We start from the raw sequence: 21793 nt of genomic DNA, 5'->3' as shown, positions 1-21793 counted from the left end.
ATTGTTACCGAACATTTAGGCTACAAAAAGACTCATTTCAATTCACTGGCGGTAACATTTTATGAAGAGGGTATTGGAAAGCTTGTCCACATGTATACCAATGCCTCAATCTTCATGGTGATTATGTTGAGCAATAAGCATAAGTTTACGTACATTTTGGTAATAAAACAATTTTTTTCTCTTTATTTGTCTTTTATTTATAGCCCACCGGAGGTTGAAAAAAACGGCCCTCGTATATTTTTGGTTTTGCATTCATCACAGAGTCAACTGTACCATTGAAGCGGTCTGTTTTCATATTTCTAAAGAGAGTCGCATTTTCCAAGGAGAGATGGGATAAATGTGTAACCTGAAAGGAATCTCATCCAGTGTAAGTTATTTTAATTTTTTTATTTGTATGTAGTAATGATCGATTTATTTTTAGGAGTTATCATAATAATTTGGTTTGAAGTAGTTCTAATTTTCCTAAAAGAATCGGCCTATGAGAACAATTTGCATTAAAAAAAAATGCATTGATAAGAATCGAATCCAAACAATGAATTTTCGTCATTTTGCTTTTTTTGCAATTTAGGATAGCTCGTTCTTCTTTAGCTCTTACACCCAATGACCTGCATCTGTTTAGACTTTAGACGGTCGCAGATCCCGGTATCTGTGAGCAGTCTGTAATTGGGATGTTGATCGCAGGAAGATACTTTTAAATTACAGTTATCTGTTTACGGCTGAGAATCAGAGGGAAATAAGGTTTTAAGAGATTAAGTGCCAAACTTCCGAAAGGTAAGGGGCATAAAAACAGTTTTATTATTGAGCTAGCCGTGAGTAAATTAAAAATTGTCACATATAATCTCTAATGACTGAGGTTAGAGAGGGTCTTTAAATAATTCACTTTTTCTTCAGTAAATTCTCATTTCTATCGTAAAATAGCGATTTCTCATCTCTTTTCCGAAGAACATAAAATTTCGTCTTACCGGTTCTCACAACCCAAGAACCGAACAAGAAAACGAAGCAAGATCGGACGTATGTTTATCTAACAATGTATGCTTATTTTGAAGTACTGTATCTGCTATTACAGGGTGGACCTTTAAATATGGATCAACCTCTATAAATCGAAATAGTGTTAAGTATAGTATCTCGTATAGTATTTTACATTAATTTGTGCTGTGTAGTGATGATTTGTCATGGTTTATCGACAACCGTCATTCTTGCACAAATTCTAAAGAGACGCTTATGCAAGAATATAAAGTCTATGAAAGATTTGAAAAAGTGCGCCTTTCCCTCGGCCTCGACCTTTTCCTGGAAAATTGTCACTCATACATAGATTTAGATTATAAAATATGTCAAAAAATAGAGTGGTGAACCAAAAGTATATATTATAATTATATATGAATCAAAAAAACATTCCTAAAGAAAATGTTTTTTATGGGCTATTTTTGAAAGTTTCCCATATGCCCGTTGAAAATGTAGTTCTGTAAGCAAGATCCGCATTACGACATATTTTTTGATACTTCATATTATTTACAATACGAAAATGGCAATGTCAAGTGCATCAATCCCAGAAAAAGACCGTAACACGGTAACTGTGTCACCAAAGTTGGTCACGGAAATATAAAAAGCTCTGCTAATTATCTAATGATTAGTCTGACATTCAATTGAGGTAATTAGGCTCATCAAGGGCGCCTCATATGAGCAACACGAACACAATAGCAAGAAGGTAACAATAAAATTATTGACTTTCATAAACATACGAATCGAAAAAAATGAGACGCACTGTGCATAACAAAATCCTAAATGCCTACTCTTGATGAATAAAATGACATGGTGAATAGAGAAATCGGGTGTCGTCCCACTTGTAACGACTATGTTTTTTTAGGAAACCATCTAAAATGCGAAACCAAACACAACTCTTGTCAACAATAATGAAAATCAGACCGCGGTGAAAGTTCTCATGATGAATCTAATTAGACAAGTTTCTTTTTCGTAAGATCAAATTCAAAGCATGCGAATGTACTTACAGAATCCGCTGAATGTGATGAATCCCGCAACCATTAAAACCGGGTGCAAATTGAATTGTTTTTCAGGATTATTCGCATCTCTCCATCCGAATCCTCCGCGATAGCTCATAACCCAGAATATTGTTAATCCTACGCTTCCTAGCAATAATATACACGCTACAATCACGACGAATGTATACTCCATCCAATTACCGCAACCCCATTCTTCCTGTTCCTCATAATGCCGGTGCCTGCAACCAAAACGGTTTATATTAATATTTACTTTGTAACGCAAACAACATTTTTTTTAGGGCTTTTCGTGCTAATAACCTCGGGGTATATTGAAAGGCTTTTCATTTTTCACGCCACTTTTGACATTTCGGCGTACTACTTATTGATTTTGATGTTTTCGGTTGACATCATTTTATTAATTATCCGAACTCGCCCCCAATAATTGGGTTCTCGCAAAAACACGGTGTAGTACCACTTAACAGTACATTCTAATTAATCAAAATTCATCTACCGACGAAATTTATTTCCAAATCATTGAAATATGAGTATTCAAACCCTTCACTGGAAACCAGGGTACACAATACAAAAGCAATAAATATTAATCAAAATCATATGAGGTTTCTGATTTAATGGCGGAAAAGAACGTAAAGTTAAACAATAATCATAAAATTAATAAGGTAAGAGGAAAGGAAAACAAATATATGTGTTTACGATCGTTACGTCATTATGGTAATTACAAGCAACTATGTGATGAAGTAGATGTTACATTGTTTACAATTTAGTTATGATGTAAACCGCATCCTTTGAAATATTTGTGAATTTTTTAAGGTAACTTTCATCGTGGCATTACAAGCAGAATTTGTGCCTTCTTTTTATGTGAGGTTGGGTCTAAGGTCCATTTGATTAAATTCATCTAAATTTTGGAATAGACGCAATGTCATTAGTGTCGTCTCAATTTAAAACGAATTAACAACAGTACAGATATGGATCACGCCCGTTTAATGTGTCCTTCTATTCTCAGTGGAACAATTACTCATGTTACACGAAAAACAGTTCCCTAAACCTAAAAACCGATGGGTTAGAATTTTTAACCTGGCATTTCCAATTGAATTCAACTCTACTACGAATTTTTTAATTGTCTATTTCCTATGTTCTGGACTTTCTGGTCTTTATCCATTTACTAAATTTTAAGGTGTGTGGCACAAAAGAAACTCACCGATATATGTGATGGAGATGAGTCTATTTTCCCATTCCAATATTAGCTATTTTTTTACCGTCAATGAATTAATTGATTGAGATTCTCTGGCATACCTAAATTGTCACTGGGCCATCTGTCGAAGGATTTTTCGTCTAAGCTCGGTCGCTTTCTGTACTTTTCAATTGTTTAAAATAGAATTTTTAGTTCTGTGGCAATTATCAGCACGTATGTCCATCATTACGGTGATATTAATTATTTTCTACGCACCCTAATATATATATAATATTATATTACTCCAGCCAGATAGGTGAAAAACAAAAAATTCAAGTACATTGGAATTGGACCTAAGGGTTACCATCCATGGGTACCCGTTTTTATCTAATCAAAAACTTAGTGGTGTCGCGGCCACGTCCAAATTACATATTAAAACATGGTTATTTTGAAATTTGGAACACCCTGTATCGTTCCTTTCCTTCACAACCCCTTACCCCATCTATGCATTTCCTTTGGAAACCCGTTTATTTTAGATTTAGTTAGTTGGGCTTTATAGGGTTCATTTACACTAGTTCTTTAGTTCGCCGCTAGAGTTCAAGCTATGTACTTTTCGGCACAGAATAGTTCTTTGGAGTGTTTCTGTCTTTCTGTGTTATAGCTGCTCCATTGAATACACTTAGCGGATTTATATTTTTCCAGTATTCAGACGCTGTGGTGTATGTACTGGAAAACTGTTTTGATATTGATAATTTTCCAGACTACGAGCTATCCCTTTTTACTAAAAATTGAGTTAAATTAAAATGTTGACATCTCGGACCTACATATTACACTGTTCTATCTAAATATTTTGAGATCATTTATTAAATTACCCTCACCTGTAACAACAATTCTTGTTTATGTTCTACCGTGTCAATTATTTTCTTTCTTTAGCTTATCAAAACCAGGACAAGGACCTCTTAGTCTGCCTTGTTTCCCCTTTCGGTAACAGTACTGTAATGAATATTCTAGAAATCCCGATAGACATCGAGGCCCCATAGAAGATTAGTCATCGGCGATAAAAAAAAACGACAGCTGATGTAACGCATTCTTTCACGGAAACATGACGTGTTTGTTCGAGAATACTCGACAACGTTCGGAAGCACTCGAAAACATTCTAGAAAGATTGTAGTTTGCTATATAAGCAAATCGAATTGTGTTTCTGTTATTTCTAACAGTGATGCCAACGCGAAATAATGGTACGCTCGTGTTATGTTATAAATTGTAAGTGATAAATAATAACGAAATATTATAAATTATTTCATTTTAAGAGTGTTATAAATTTATTGTTAATTAATTGTAAATAAATAAATCACGTAATTAATTTTACGTTACAATACACATAAAGGGATACTTAGAGTACGTAAGTAAAATATACCGAAAATTGTTCGGCGTAAATGGATTAAAAATTCAATCGACGTGTTTAATTGATATCCAATTAAATCTCCAAAATGCGGGCGGCGTAGACTTGGGAAAAATCAAAAGGTAATGAATACTGAAACAAAAAGACGTGAAAATAAGTACCAGGGAAAAACGTCAAAGGTCGTTATAAAGAAAACTAAAGGTCTGACACAGAATGGTGAAAAAAAGGCATGAAATTGTAAAGAATTAAAGTGCCCTTTATGCAGAGTCTAATGTTATTGGCGGCGCTATTTACCATGGGCAACACGTAAATTCCAGGGTACATTACTTTTATTCGAGAAATAGTAACGGGCGATCAAAAATGAGTGGGGATCGAGTCGACTTTGGAAGGTTCAAGTTAAGTACGATTTCCCATGTAAATTTAATAAAAATTCCAAAGGTACATAATTATTATAAAACAGCTCTACATTAAACCGTGTTTAAATGTGTTTAGGGTAAGATCGCCTCCGAAAGATATTCCCTACAATATCCCTCCCCAGGATAATTGAACCATGCAAACCTAGCTCCCATGGAAATGCAACGCACTTAATTTACAATATAGTTTGCCGCAGAAATTGAAAGAATTGAACATTTCATTTTGGGATTGAGTTTTACTGCACGTAAACCGAATTTTCGGATACAGGGAAGGTTGTGTTGGGGAAGTTTTCCTTCTGAGGAAGCTTTCTTTGGCCGAAGACTTCCGTGAGTGAATTATCCTGGGGTGAGATGATAAAGGTTAACATGTTCTGGATAGTTTTTTTTACTGAATACTTCTGGGTGGTCTTTAGTCAAATACCTATATTGACGCCGAATATTACGAGACGAGTTTTCTGGGAAGTCAGTACCCTCAATTAAAATAAATAGCAAAATCCGGACTTTGCGACTTGCCTACACGAAATGCAGTACAAGGTCGATGGTGTGAATCTTTCATAAATTGTTTAGACGGACCTTAAACCTTCCGAATATAGTGAAGGGCACATCATACTGACCAACTGGTAACAGTTTTATTACTGGATTTGTTTGGACTGTGTTACTTTCAGTATCTTCTTTTTTCATCAGGAGAAGGAAAGAATGCATGTGTTCATTTTTGGTTCATCATACAATATTTATACTGGAACCTAACTTTTGAACATCTTCGACCCTGCTCGACGCAAGTTATGTATGGATGGTCTGGTTATGAGTGGACAAATGCAAAACAAAGGAATTTTACACACTTCGCTGTTGACTGTATAAAAGCTATTGTATTAAATTCTCAAAATGAACTCCACTAGTACATATAGTACAGTCTGCGTTAAAATTCCTTACGCAAGAGTGTCTCTTGTAATTTGTAGATCGAGGTAACCATGACACCCTCTCTGCCAGTCCATTTACCAGGATACCGTCAATACAGCCACTGCCTAACAGTCAGTGCATAATGTTGTGTAGCCCCATCTTGCTGAAAGTACAAATTTTCTTCGTCCAGCAGCGTGTCCACATTATCGTCCACTTGTCTCTCCGAAGAGGAATGGTTTCATGAGGTCTACCACTTCGTCCAATCGATTCTGATATCATTCCTCTTTCCCAAGAATACCTATACAAACATTGATTTTCTGCGGAAATTGCTTACGATCTTCTCTCAACAGGGGTGGATTTTCCTTCCTCGTTCCTACATTTTTGTATTCTTCACCCAATTCTTGAAAAACGGGTAGGTACTTATGTATAAAAAAGTTTGTTCTTTTTCAGAACCTTCCATTAAACTTTCATGAATGTGTGTTTGAAATTTTTGTCTGAAAAAATAGGAAGTGCCACAAAATGCAGCAAGTATAATTCGACTTCCTTTTACTTGAACCGGAAACATACCCAAGTGTAGTACTCTTTTACTAAAATCGGCGGCGCCATTGAAACCAAATTTGAATTGAATGGCTTACTTTCAAGGTTTGTTTTCGTCTCCCTTACGAGCGGGTTATTATTAACATGTGACTAACTTAATAATTGACGTATTATCTAACGGCCTCCATTTACATAATCGTGATAGTTCCGTAGGCAACTTTTTTTGACGCTCTTCACGGATGGCCACGTAGTAAAATAAATAACGTTACATATTAAACTGGTTCCATAATTTAGAAAGTACCGGGCACTCTCACAAGATAAATTGCCGAAGCACTGCAATTCTGAAAACGTTTGCGAGAGTTCGTCACGTTTTTTTGCGTCTACAAATGGGGAGACGACTTAGAAAGGAAAATTGGCTTCATAAACGAGTGGGTTAAAACTAAATAGCCGTGCGACAGTGCTTGTAATTGTAGTAGGATGGTACAAAGGCGCTCAGGTGTATGAATCCCAGTGTCAAATCTACAATTACCCCACACTTGTCTTCCGAGCAACCGTCCATGACCAAAAAATTAATGCGTTGTAGTTACTATGTTCACCGCTACTTTCCATTTACATTTTTATTCCCAAACTTGCTCAATCTCGCGCTGGATATTGATGGAACAAACAGAAAGTTAGCAATGAAGCGTTAAGGCCTGAAAAGGTAAGACGACTTCAAAGTTCAATGACTTTCTTCCATTTCCTGCGGCTCTTTTACTACAGATACGCTGTACACAAAAACTTCGTGTGCTGCTGCTAATAAAACTTGGGCGTTAGAATTTATGTCAAGAATGTGGAAGGAACCAAAGCGAATTGGGGAATTTCTGTTTTTCAATTCTCGTACTATTTGCTTTTTTTGTAAGTATGTTTCCTATAATTGCGTCCATTTAAATTTGCAAGGCGCTAAACGCTAAAAAGTGTTAATCAATTTAGCAGTTAAACCGTTACCGAATTGAGGATGGGATTTAATTTTCGTTTTGGAAATCATGTTTTTTAACAGTCAAACTGGAATTTTTGATGGGGTCATAACGGTATGACCGGCAACCTTGATTTTTATAACAAATTCAAATAATCGCATTCGTCGTCAATATTTTAGTATAATATTAACCTGTTCTTGGTCATTTAACCTGTGAATTCGCTTAAACAAATTATAAGTGCACATTTGTACTTCTTTATATCCCACTAACCTAAAGTGGCGACTAGTTTAATTGCTCATTTTACTAAAATGGCACTGGGTCAGTGTATCAATGAATGTACACCATATATAGTGTATGGAAGTAAGAAGTATTGATTTTATCGAAAATGTTTTAGATAAAATCAGGTCCATCAGTAGTCTTTCTGAGGGCCACATTTACAAAGTTCTCTTAAATTATTTATCTAATTGTTATTGCTATGGAAAAAATTGTATTTGCGCTCATACCATACACCTGAAAATAGGATCAATAACAAGTAATAAATTGTGCACAACTCTTGTGCAGGTAAAGCGCATTTTTTAAACCAAAATTTAGCCTAGTAAGTGGTTGGGTTATCAGGTAGTAACATGCTATATTTATCGATCTTTACATAGTGATCTTTACTTTCTTGGTAGAGATTAATGAGGAGGGGGCTCTTTACACATAAACATTTAGAGGCCGCCTGGCATACATTCAAAATCTACACTATGCATTTTCCCTTTATAGGTACCTTCCTCCAAAATGATCCAGATATTAACAGTTATGTTTATACAATTTCAAAATTAAGCCTAATCGATCAACATTCACAATGCCCTTTTCGCATCTCGACCATTTATAAACCGAATTGCAAACTTTTTTATTTATGAAGGTATTTAAATGAAATTTGATACATAGCCACTTGGAATAAAACTAAATTTAACGCCAGTTTCAAAACTTGGTTTTGTGTAGGATGTGCAGCGCCATCTTTCTTATTTATGGAAGCAATTAAACGAAATTTCATACTTATACACTTTAAATAAAAGCACAACAAACATCAGGTTTAAAATTTGGTTTTGCACATGCTATAACCATACCCAGGAGCTTGTTTGCTATATTTGTTTAGATTATTTCTGCTTCGAACACATTGAATAGAGATAGACGATGCATGCGCTCTAGCATAATTTTTCAGATGTTACTAAAATTATTTTAGTGTGTGTATAATTTTCGGTGAAGTTTTGGTTTTGGAGTTCTTACAACTGTAAAACGTCTGCAACCAAATAACCCAGCATTTTACAAAACCGGTTTGGATTATGCTGGACCAATCCTAATGAAGGATAAAAAGATATAGAGGTGCAAAGTTAATTAAATGAGTCTGCTTACACATGCAATTTACTTAGAGCTGGTCACAGACCTTACTTCCGATTGTTTTATCACGTCACGACACTTAAATGATTCATCTTCCGCAAACGAAAACCATTTAGCATTTCCAACGACAACTCAACAATTTTATTGGAGCACGAAATCAATTAAGGGAGCTTTACTCACCATACGTATATGAAATGCAAAAACGTTATCGGATTACTTAAGTAATGAGAACATTAAATGGCATACCTCATGCACCACACCAAGGTGGCATACATGCCATGTGGGAATCAGGTGTAAAATCTACAAAAGGGTACCTAAAAAAGGTGCTAGGTAATACACACATCACTTATGGGCTAACTCAAATAGAATCAGATTTAAATTAACGGCCGTTATCATGCTTATCCTCAGATCCGTCTGACCTTAACCCCTTAACTCCTGGTCACGTCTTATGGCCGTCAAATTTTGTTGAAATATACCGCATTTCAAAGTGACCGGCGGCTTATGTTTATTTTATTGCACTTTACGAATTTCTGTAAACTATTAGAATTCCGAAAACCGCCATTGGCGTCTCCTCTTCTGCATTATTTGTAGAGCCTTAACCACGTTTTAATCCCGTCTATTTCTTATTGTTAAGTCAACCGTTACCGCCTAAGGAGTTTCTATTCATTGAATTTTGAGAAAACTCATTTAAATACTTGTTTGTAATATTATCGACCGTCTATGCAGTTCCCTAACTCTTAGTCCTAGTAATTCGTCTCCCACGACGTTGTTAATTGTCTTCTATTATTGTTAGTTCTTACGTTGTTAGTCATTTTCCGTACCAAGATTTCTCTCTATACTGAGGTAGTTAGTTATGGTTTTAGGGGAAGTTTTCGAAATAAAAAAATTCCCCTTATGTGATGGTTTTGTCCGTCTGTTTGTTCCCCGTCTAACTCGAGAACGAAAAGAGACAGCGATATCAAACCTTCGCCAATCGATTTCTACGAGTTCAAAAATATGAGCCGGATCAAAAGTCTGGTTTCCGAATACGAGCTGAGTAGCAAAAAATTCGTATGTGATTCTTCGTATCTCGTTATTCTCGTCATGATATTTGTTTAAAAATTGTAACTGTTAATTAAATATAGTGTTCAGTTGAACTATCGCGTTTGTTTCACGAATTAACCTTTGAGCCAGTTTCCATCAAAGAAAATTGCATACACGTCGAAGAAATAGCATGAGCTGCTTATTTAGCACCTAATTACTACATATTTCATAAAATCTCATTGCTTCACAGCACTGTCGAGTGCCTCAGGATAATAATTTATCAATGACCTCTCGCAACATCACTCATCTTATGTTCTCTATGCAAATGATTTCAAAAACTCTCAACCGTGTGATCAGTTATCACTCACTGAACAGGCAAACCTTGTACTTTGGTGGTAATATTAATGTGAGAAAATGTCATTTAGGGTTTCATAAAATCATGTATTGCATAATCAGATAGAATTGAATTGAAAATAATCCTATCTGAGATACAAACTAAAAAAGCTTTGGATGCAGCATTTTCCAATAATCTTATTGTATATATTTTTCGCTACTAGGGTAACGTGAATATTACTTTCTTGGCAGCTTTTAAAAGTATTAGCACAGACAACATGTTGTCTGTGGTATTAGTCAATAATGTAATCATTGTTGCGCCTTACTATACAGTGGGAATATGTAACACGTCGATTAGTATCGAAATTGCGCAAGAAATAAAAATTCGTTTTCGAGATCTGGAGGAACATCCATATACAATACAGCGGTAGACAAACAGAGCAAACCCTAAAAGACTCATTTCCTTCACATAGAATCGCGTATAACTTGACACACAAATCTGTAAATGTAATGAAATTTCTACAGGCTATATCTTTTCGTCTTTTTCGCCATTTAACTGTCTCCTGTAGAATTTTCGATTATCCTTGCTTACAGGCATAATTATTTATTGATTATTCGGAATGTGTACGTTCATTTATTAAAAATTTGAGGGGGATGTTTTAGTTATTTTAAGTTGTATTTCTGTTTTGGCCGTTGTTTTTACATTTATAAAAGTTTGGTATTTACCCTAACAATATCAAATAATGTACACTATTAAAATTGCTTTGTCAATATTGCTGTTCGGTACATGAAAAGGGTGCTGCTTTCTGCTTGTTGGTCCCTTTGTATATGTACATTTGAAACTCCCAGCAATTAAGTTTATGAATAAATCCGGCGCTTTGTAAAATATTCTGTAGAGGATTTTCTTAATTATGACCATGCTGCGATGAAACAAAGCTCCTCATAAAGCTCGTTTACTTACGAAACAAGAATGGCTGGAAATATTGCATTAGCGGGTTTATTCCCAAATAAATATTAAATGTATTATCAATAAAGGTTGCCGACCTTACATTGTCTTGTTAAGCAAACGTATACATACGAGCATAACTGCCATTTAATTCGAATTATTCCACGGTTGATCGACATCAAAAATACATTCACCCAAACATACATACAAATCAAACGTAATTGTCCTTTTGAGTCACCTAATATTTTAATGTCCTTCAATTTTGGTTTCATTAGCCACAAATTACACCAACAAAGAGGGTAAGTGGGATTATCTACAATTGAAAGCTTGTTTGTCTAGGGGCGCGATGTTTAATTAGCGTCGTTAATGATATCCGCTAACGAGCGAGTGTAGGTAATTGGGAGCAGATTCTGGAAGGATATATCAAGGGTGTGGAATTGAATATCGCATTTTTAATCTCGCTAGAAGAATAGCCCTAATTTGCAGAAAAAGAAGTTCACTTGCCCAATTCCTGAACTTAAAGCGATAATTACGAAAAAAAAAACAATTTATAACAAGTGCTGTTTCTGCTTTTCGCGCTAACGATCTACTTCAAACTTTCTACCGTATTGCGTACATACATAATCAACCCGTTATTCAAACGTCAAAGGGAGAACTTGGCACTTTTTAAGATGCATTTACGTAAACGACTAAAAATGACTTCTGGCACGAAAATAATTACCTCAGTGGAGGTGATACGTCTGGACCTGGAGGTCGTAGAAAAATGTGTATTTATTGCGACCCTTTGATATAAATGAGTTTCTCACGAGGTGTTGGAAAGAAATCAAATACATGACCCGACCGCAAACAGGTCGTAATCATTTTTATGCCTTTAGTAAATCGCTTCTTAAAGTGTAGCAGTTAGTACAACGGAATCTACTGAAATTTGCCTAACAGAACTTCGAACGTGCACTAAGTTTTTCCACTAAACGCTCTATCACATTGATTTGTGCGTGAACCTTCACGTTTTGTGCGTCTATATTTTAAAGATCAGGAAGTTCGAGTACCATATCGGAATATCAATGCAATAATTTCGTCTATTTTTTGCAGTTTCATACAAATTTGTGCTGTAAGATTACAATGATCATTTTGTGCTATTGAATCGAACTCCAATTAGACTTCTTTCTAAAATTCTAAATCTTTTTGTAGCTTAAATTTCTCCTCGTTCCTGTGTCATAATATCATACCCATTCCATGGTCTTGTGTAGAGTTGGAGTTACTCATTTTTTATAAGGCAACCACTTGTATGCGTCAAGATTGTCTATAAAATTAGAAATATTTGCCCACCTCAACGTTGTGCAAATTGCCTGCTATTTTTAGCACGTTTTTGAAAAAAAGTAGGGCTTATACAGTGCGTTCGAGATAAGAGGGTCACCTCAATATCTCTTTTATTTAGCGAGATACGGAAATGTTTTCAAATATAATTTTTGTATGTGACATTACGATGTGTCTGATCGCATTTTCAAACGTCCTGTATGGCTTCTGGTTTAACTGGAAATCGATGCAACTTTTGTTTTTCAAATGCAATGCTTATGTTTTTTACGATATTTAAAAAGAGCAATCAATTTTCTGTATGACAATACAAAATATGCATAATGGTTGATAGGTATACAAAAAAATGGAGAAATTCCTGATTCAATATTTAGAAAATTTATCTAGCATGTCATGTGCGATATCATACAGAAAAACCCACAATAACTTGTTCGATGTTTCGTTTTTAAGATTTAGTTTTGCACGATACGATCTTCCCGTGTAATGCAACAGGCACCGTGCATCTTGACAGCACACGGCGTGCTAAGTTTCATAAATTTTCTAAATATTTAATAAGGAGTCGTTTATTCTCGTTACGACTGTATATGGTCCATCCCACGCCCTTTGTAATTTCGGGGATAACCCGCGTCTCTCGGAGGAGGCGCTACAACCAAACCACCAGTTTGGACCTTCACGTCTTACTGCACTTTAATTCTATCCCTAGCTAACTGCGTACTATGGGGAACTTTATCATGGATAGCACGCAATGCTCAATAGTTGACACAGGAAGTAGTTCCAGGGGTACTCCAAATCTGCTAAAAAGTTCTTTTACCAGAACGTCTGCCATTTGCTGAAATAGTTCATGGCTACCAAGATGTTTTTGTAGCAGCAGCTGTCTCTGGGAAAGGGCCTGCGATATCAATTGCTATTATTCCAAATGAACTACATACCTACATTGGTGCCTTCTTCCTTTCTACTAGTCCGTTGCTTGTGGCACAAACCTGCACCATTCCTTCACATCTGGTTTGCGATTCACACAGTAGAATCATTCCTGTACCTTAACCAGGGTTTTCGTCACTCCTAGATGGCCTCCCGATATGCCATCATGCATTTATCGTAGTACTTCAGATTTCTTAGTCTCCGGTATCACTAGCTGCACCCTGGTGATAGTGCAATCATCATTTTCTAGAACCCTCTTCAGAATACCATCGTCTAACCGTAACGAGAAACCAATACGGTTTTAAACCTTGACTTCATGTTTCAATGATACGACTTGGATGAGTCTACGGACTTGCTCGTTCCTTCCCTTTGACTCCCTAGTTTTCCTTCGCTGCCGTATACAACTTTTTGGAGTCGTCGGGTACGCCAATCTTATCAATTGGGCTATATCGGCTTCGAGCGAAGTTTCGCCACCCGATCTTTAAATTCGGCTCTTTAATTGAGCGTAATGTCAATCTACATATCGAGCTTACAACCATGATATAATTTGCTCAAAACCAATTCTCTGGTGTTCTGGTATTGTCTCGGGAATTGTACGCGTCTCCACCCACGTAGCGCTACTATCAGGAAAGTTGCTTTCTCTTCCACTATCCATTTATTTGTAGCGGCAGTCACCTCGAACTGTCTCAAGTAGGTGGGCCGTCGAAATGTTGGTGCCTTAACTCGAACCTTCGTTGTAGCAATACTTTCACACGGTTGGGAGGCCTCTTTGCGGGACCATTGTGGAAGAGCAAGTAAATCTTTACATTTTTCCCGTAGTTCATCGATTTTAGCTTTCATTTCATTTCCTACCGTACGAATTTTATCTTGGATACTCTGTATCTTATTTTGGACACTCTGTATTTTAGCCCCCATGGCCTGCTGACCGGCTTCCATTTCAGCTTGACCAGCTTCAAATTTAGCTTTCTGTCCTGTTCGATTTTAGCTTCAATTGATTGTTACTCAGCTTCGAACGCCGCGTTCATTTCATATACAGTATGGCCCTTCTTGTATCCGAAAATTGAAGGGAGTGATTCTGTTAATCTCCATAATTTGGCCCAAAAAATTTTTTCCGTAACTGTAAAAAATTATGATTTCCGGTCAAAACGGATTAATTTTTTGAAAACGGGATCTTTGACGTGAAACGTAAACCTTTTACTCCAACGACCAAAAAAAGCGCCTGACCCACTTATGTGATTCAATGGAATTCGCCACCTTCTTCTTTATCTTCAGCTTATCGGTAATACATAGCGGTCGTTGTTCTTTGCTTTCTTCCTTCATCCAGTACCCAGTGCTTCTCCTTCTATATGAAATCCTATCCAGTCTATCTGCAGAAAATTAGGTGGTACTAGGCAGCTCTAGATCGCGAAAATGTAATGCAAATATATGCAGACATGAAACAAAAGGGGTTGCAATAGTGTACTGCGATGAACCATATCTATTGGGCTTCCGACTAGACTAAGGCTTCAATTTCAAAAACACTTCCTTTGGTTTAATTGAAATGATTACGAACTTATTTAAAACCGAAAGCTCCGTACACCTTTTTCCATAAATAACGACTTCTTATCGATATATGGTGCGAATAAATTTGCCTACTTTACCAAATATTTCCGGTAAAACTACCCTTCTCTATTCTTTTAAACGCACCAATCGCTAGCGTTGCACGATTATACGTACAACATTGCAATCTTTTAACTGACAATAGTCAACACTTATCGTAATAAAATGTTTCGAAATTGTAAAGAAATGTCCGATTATTATTTTTTTACTTTTTACACAGGATAATATTTCCTTTATATATAACAAAACTTACGAATACAATAATTTTTACATACAATGTTTTCCATTCCATAAGGATTATGGAACCAGCGGAATTTACAGAATGGAAACACCAAATTTTCAATTTTTCTAATGTAAGTAACTTTTGTCATATAGAATGAAATCGTGTCCTTTATAGTAACCCATTGTCGCAGCTGTATAGGTTTACCTATCTCTATGAAAGGCACCCATAACAATAAAACATTTATTCAGGCGTGAAGTCTACAACGAACGGTTACTGAACCTCGTTGTAAAAAGTTGATGGATTTCAAAAAAATACTTCTTGCACCCACATTAAAATTTTCGGTAAATTAACCTATATTTTAAATGCAGCTATTGTGTATAAGTACCTATACTTTCTTTTTATATTTGATTCTCACATCTTTCGGGTCATCTAATATCACTTTCTACCTTAATTGTATATTGAATAGACGCTTTAAAATCACGGTCAAATTTGTATGCGCTTGAACGTTAGAAATCGTGTACCTTAAACCATGCATCTGCTATTAAAGCAATTATGACCGAAGAATTTGGCATGACATCAGACATAATTAACGTAATTTAACCTTGTAAGCCGTGAAAAACCTAAAAAGATATCCAACGAATTAGTTCAATATATGCATGTGGGAGCGAATTATTTGTATTATTACTAAATTGATAGTCCTAAATCGCACGTCGTATTAACATAAATAAGATAAATGGAAGATGATGGGAAGCGTCAAATGATGAAAAATGTCCCCCTCGGGAACGCATAAAGCACCTCCAATAGTGCTATTCTTAGTTACGATGTCATGTGTATACGTATTTATTGTCATCAATATAACAATCAATTTAATACATTAGCGAAACTATAATGTCCCGTTTAGAATAGTTTGATATAATCAAAAATTCGCATTGTATGACTGGATACTATAAATAGAATCACGCAAACAGTGCAATAATGTTTAATAACCTTAGGCATTATTTAGTAATGCATTACTAATTTGCCTGAGTGTTAATTACGAGTATTACTGGCATTGAAATCACCTGCGGAATTTCCTTTTCAAAGGTGATTTTCTGTGAAAAGAATTCGTGTGATACCGGCTTTATAATAATGGGGAACACTAGCTGCCTTGAAATTTTGTCAGTGTGCCATAGGAAGGTATGCAAATTACGGGGTGGCGAACAAAAGATATTTGTGCTTATGTGACATGGTGCATTTTTACCTGATTGGTCACTATGATTTTATGCAATCTTATCTGCGAGAAAGTAAACAGAACGACGTGATTTACCCACTGAACAACGAATGCAGTCACACCGCACTAATTAAATATGAAGAGATATGAGTGAATTATGTATGTACCTAAGTAATAAACTAATTAGTGAGGTTCCCATATGTGACTGTGTGTTTATTTTAGATGAAACATATCAACAAAACCTACCAAATACACCACAATGACATAAAGTGATCGTACTCCAAGAAATATCCAAAATTCTCATCTTATTCTTATAACACCTCACCTATTCACGCGGCCACTCAACATTTGACTTGATTTTCAAGAATAGAGTCCGGTTCAATACATCCTAAGGAACTTCATCATGATGCCTCAGCAGTGAATCGAACAGGGCGTAGTGGTACAAACTCCCTTTAATTACAAATTGTCTTTCAAAGTGCAACAGAATTATGATGCTTAAGTTCATCTCATTGTTTTATTGATATAACAGCCAAGAAATTATTGTGCGGACTAAGTCCAAAATAAAGGCGAAAATCTAAAATTTGTAGGTACTCCCGATTTTCTTGAACTAATACCAGATTTGAGAAACAACAGCTTAGGGCCATTTTACAATGCAGCTTGTGCTCGATACTAATTTCCTTCTTTTTAAAACCTGAGTCCTTTTCACACCACAAATAATCACGTAACATCCTATATATGGGAATATTTGAAGTAAATCTGGGGGATAGCTTACAAAACAAACACGGAGTGAGTTCGTTTCATTTGAAATTATATTTCAGTATTTGTTTTTCCTTTTACAATCGTTTGTAAGTGCGCAATTCTTGTTTAAATTTGATCGCTTTGTAATTATTCAATTTAGATAAGGTGCCAGAAGACACATCTGGTCGTTTGCGATAAGAAGTTTTATTGTTCAGGCGAAATCTAGTTAACGCAAGAGCTCTGGTGCCGATAACGAAAACGCAGGTGCTTCGAAGAATTGCGCTTTTCACGTTGAGAAGTGGAGACGTTTGACGCGTTCCGTCGGGATTGGTAATGTTTTTAAAATTACCTAAGAGTTTATTTTATGGTGGAAGTGGCATTTCTTTAAATACTGGAGACAACAAAAAACAGAGCTGCTGCTAGTTTCGCGACGGTTGAAGAGCATATACATTTTGTTTACGCTAAATTCTCGGGAAGTGGGCCCTATTTGTTTACTTGAAGACAGTTCGTCATTTCTTTTATAATGAGCTTGTGCAGAGGCAAGTTAACTAAATTGGTATAAGAAGCTAAACGCGTCCGATTACGGAAAAAGTTTTGACGAGTTGAAAAAGCGAGCAGTTGTAATGCACAGCGAGGCCTCTTCATAAGGGTCTCTTCTCATTAAAAGTTAAAAGTTTCTACCGTCCGAAGAGCCACCGAAAATTTGTCATTCTATTCATCAAACCAGTTGTGTTTGTCATCTACTTCTGTATTATACAGAAAAGTGCAGTTTAGAAGTTTGTGTGTGAGTTAGGTGCGTGTAGTATCGCAAACCTTGTACGACCAGAAAAAACTGTACGTAATTTTAAGATTTCTTATGTTAATTGTCGATCGCCTGAATGCGGGATAATATGTCCAAACAAGCTTTGTACGCTTTTCCTGCTTTCAGAAATGTGGTTTAATTTTGGTTCATGTCGGAATAACTTTTGTCATTGTCAATCAATTAATTGTGTGTTTATTCGAATCCATTGTGCGACCCGGATAGAGTTTTCGGGTCTGATTATGTCCAGTGTGGAAGAAAATTGGTGTAGTTAAGTTCTTTGGAATTTTCGGAAGTTAATTGAGGTCACAGACTCTCAAATTGAGAAATTTGAAGTCAATTAGGATTTTTGTAATAGCAGATGCGGGATATGTACAAGAAGAGACTATAAAATTCTAAGTTTCAATTTTGATTTGTTTTTAGCTAGCTGGCCAAGTGTTTTGTGGGTGGTGTAATGACCGCATGCTAGGCCTATAATAGCATTGAAGGTTTCAATTCAACCAACGCCAAGAGTAACACTTAACAAGCCAGTAAAGGCCCCAAAATCTTTAAAAGCTTATAACACATTTATTTAATAGCATTCATGAGTCATCAAAATATTTTGTCATATTTTCACTATGCAATTTCAAAGAACCTTTAGAAGCATCAAGGGTCTCTAAGTGTATTTTATTTTAGTTTTGGGCTTTACTTTTGAGTGTGCTGGATTTTACTGCAGAAATGCATTGCATGTGGTAAAAGTCCGCTAATCAAAGGCAACCCTCAGCTTAATTATTTTATTAGGGTTTGTCTTAGAGCGGCTTCGGTCGCCCAACACATACAAGCCACAAGGGTACAGCCGCGGTTCTACGCCTTCAGTCACCCCGTCTTTTTTTCCGCTTCAGAGCTGGGTACTGCTCGCGAGCGTTTTGCTCCAAAAGCGCTCCCGAGCGCTTTTTCCGTTCTTGAGCGTTTTTTCCGCTCACAAACACTTTTCCCGAGCGCTCGCGATAAACCGCTCGAGGAGTGCTCGGAATTCGCAAACGGTTTCGCTTTGCAAATCAACTCGATGCTCGCGAGCATTTTTGAGAAAATTACAGCGCTCGTTGCTCGAGCGGTTATTTAGAACGCTCGACTCAGCTCTGGTGGTTATTGCGACCTATTTTTTACATATCATCAAATGTCGGCGTTTTACATCATCATTTTAAGCAGCTTTTAAAGAATAAAATTTTTACCGTCTGTATGTATGTACGTACGTAATTTTATTCTTTAAAAGTTACTTACGCTGGACGTACGTTTGTAATTTTCTGAGATAACGGATCGACCGATTTTGTTCAAATTTTGGATATTGTAACGAAGCGCCCGAAGTTATGAGCACCCTGTATATTTGTTGAGTCTACCAGCTCTCCTAAACACCAGGTATCTAGAAGCGTTAAGTTGGGCGCTTCAATTCAATTAATTTGCCATTTGTAACCGCTCCCGTCAAGATTTTTCAATTGTCTTTGTTGCGTCCGGAAGCTCTTGTCATTTAAAAGAAGAGGGCAAATTAATATTTTAGAATTTCATCCACGTTAGCCATTATTAGCAGGTTTTTGTTTCCTATGATACATTTGAAACGAGCATTCAAACTACAAGGCCAGGCAGGTTTACACCGTTATCAGGGTGATAAGCGACCTTTATACCGACGTGAGAAATTCCAATTAACAATAGGTGACCAGCCAATTTTGGAAATTTCAATCCGTCAAATTAAGTAAATTAACAGTAGTTAGTAAATGTGGGGCAGTAAACGTCATACATAGTTTTGGGACCAATAATTACTAGGACGCCAGCAGGCCTCCCAATTAATTAAAAAAGTTATAATTTTTGGACGTTCTTATATGCTGTGTTGTCTGGAAAAACCGTCGTTCCCTCCATGGCACAGCCAATTGTATAAAAGGTAAAACAGAGGGGATCTTTTAGCCTTTTGTATCTTTTCAAGCTACCGTCGGAAGTACCGTAATTTTTGAGATTTTCCGTTTAATTAGTTATAAGGGGGGAATATTTTTTTGCTTTCCTGCATTTGCTTCCTCGTAGATACCGCTACCTAATCCGAATGTTTACCATTCCCAGTTAAGGAAATTGTTGTACCCTTTAATTCTGTTTTAACATTCACCAGTATCCGGCCGCCGTTTCTCCTTGAGAATGCCTGGAGCTGCCGTTTTCTCCGTTTGAGTTTGCCCGAGGCTTCAGAGACCGATCCGCGAAACCGCTGCTATCGCCGACCTTGACCAGGGGCAAGGCCATACACCCTTGGCTCGAGTCCGTCCGTCCGTTCCGCCGACAGAACACCCAGGTTGCCGTCAAGTACCGCTACTGTCGTTCCACATGATTTTACTATAATTTGTACTTTTTTTTTCATGTAAGTGTTAGTAATACTAATAAGTAGTGCAAGACTGTCAAAAACGTTTCTATGTAATGCTATTTATTATGTGGTTTGAGCTAGGAAGCTATCCTGTCAAGAATTTGGCACCTGGTTTTTTGCTGTGCAACATCAATGGGCTCATTTCCATAAGATTGTAGGTGGTTTTCCTTCAAACTTCCGTGTCACAGCTAGCTTTCGTCCCAGATTGGGTGAGCCTAATGAAGGAAAAGGTGTCGAAACTGGTACCCGTGAGATGAGCCCAATAATCCCAGTTTTTTTTTGTTGATTTCAGACAATATTCAGCGTGCTCTTTATGTGTAAGTGGGAATGTGGTGCATGGTTTTTGATCCACGTCTAGATCCACCTGGATTTGATATATGTCTTTGTCAGTTGATGCGACAGGTCAGTAAAATTGTTAGTTTTCCTGCAAAGGAAGTAGGTGGTGTAAAGTGGAAGGATAGAGAAATGGGAGTAGGAGAGAAGATCGCCAGTGACCGTGGAAAAGAGAGCTGTTAAAAGAGAAAAAAACAATATTACCTATGTCAGTATCTCTCCCCAACTCCTCCAAAGAGCATCATCGCAAGGTATATTTGTGACAAATTTGGAGCCTTTGTCATAAATATTTATGGATTTTTCGTGGAAAAATAATGTGTTGAAATTCGTAGCTGTTCAGCATAATATTAACCAAGTACTTTCTGAACCACTTCAATACCGGTAGTTAACGAACCATTTTGAGACAAACAATCTACTGACCCAGTAATATCCAGCAACAGGTGCCGGATGCCATGTGTACTTTATACACGACAAAATTATACATCAGGTGAACGTTCTTTTCCTAAGCTTCACTGGAATTGTTTGCCGGCACATGATTTATAGACATTTCAACCTTTGCGCAAATTAAACAATTTTCATTCTACACATAAAGTTGATCACCTTTTGCACAAGGAAAGTTGTGCAAAACGAGGAAATTCATTACGGTACAGGTACAATTATGTAATTCGCCACCGGCATTTAATACGACCTCACCTACGTATCCTTTAAGCTAATATGTACGAACTGAACTACCTACATACAGAGGTCATAAACTTTCGAAAGGGTGATTATTTACAGCGATCACCCCCTACGCACCCACCTGTAGGACTAATAATAGTAGGAAAAGAAAGTAAAGTACCAAATTGATTGATATTATGGTAGCTACTTTACGAAGCACGACTAAATGAGTTCCAAATTGAGGAAGTATCAAGATAGCAAACAGAAATATTTTACACTTACTTAATTAAATTACATTGAGTGAATTCAAGTTTAATGTCAACATTAGGGGTTTTGTCAATAAAGCATTACGTTTATTCACCTTTTCTACTCTGATGTTATCGATTTATTAAAGCGATAAATAGTACTAATTATGTAGGTACAGCCTTCAAAATGAACCACTGATTAAAATTTGTAATTTTTATTTAGATAGCTAGGTAAGGAAAGGTTTACCGTAGTTTTAGCATTACCCTCGCACCCCTAGTTAGTCGCATTATAAAGTTATAATGTGACCCCCTT

At 36.5% G+C, this 21793-nt stretch overlaps 1 protein-coding gene across 4 annotated transcripts in view; it reads right to left on the bottom strand.

Moving 5' to 3' along the window:
* The window catches only part of LOC116173806 (cytochrome b ascorbate-dependent protein 3-like), a 96839-nt gene that overhangs the window by 6186 nt on the left and 68860 nt on the right, over positions 1–21793 (bottom strand). For all 4 annotated transcript variants that reach the window (XM_031491512.1, XM_031491511.1, XM_031491513.1 and 1 more), the window contains one exon: positions 2007–2236. In XM_031491512.1, coding sequence (XP_031347372.1) covers positions 2007–2236 — 230 coding nt within the window. The remainder of the gene's footprint in view (positions 1–2006; positions 2237–21793) is intronic.

The sequence above is a fragment of the Photinus pyralis genome, unplaced genomic scaffold (genome assembly GCF_008802855.1).
Source record: "Photinus pyralis isolate 1611_PpyrPB1 unplaced genomic scaffold, Ppyr1.3 Ppyr1.4_LG6, whole genome shotgun sequence".
In the NCBI taxonomy this organism is placed as follows: Eukaryota; Metazoa; Arthropoda; class Insecta; order Coleoptera; family Lampyridae; genus Photinus; species Photinus pyralis.
The sequence above is the reverse complement of the archived record's forward strand: the minus strand, read 5'-3'. Positions and strand labels throughout refer to the sequence as shown.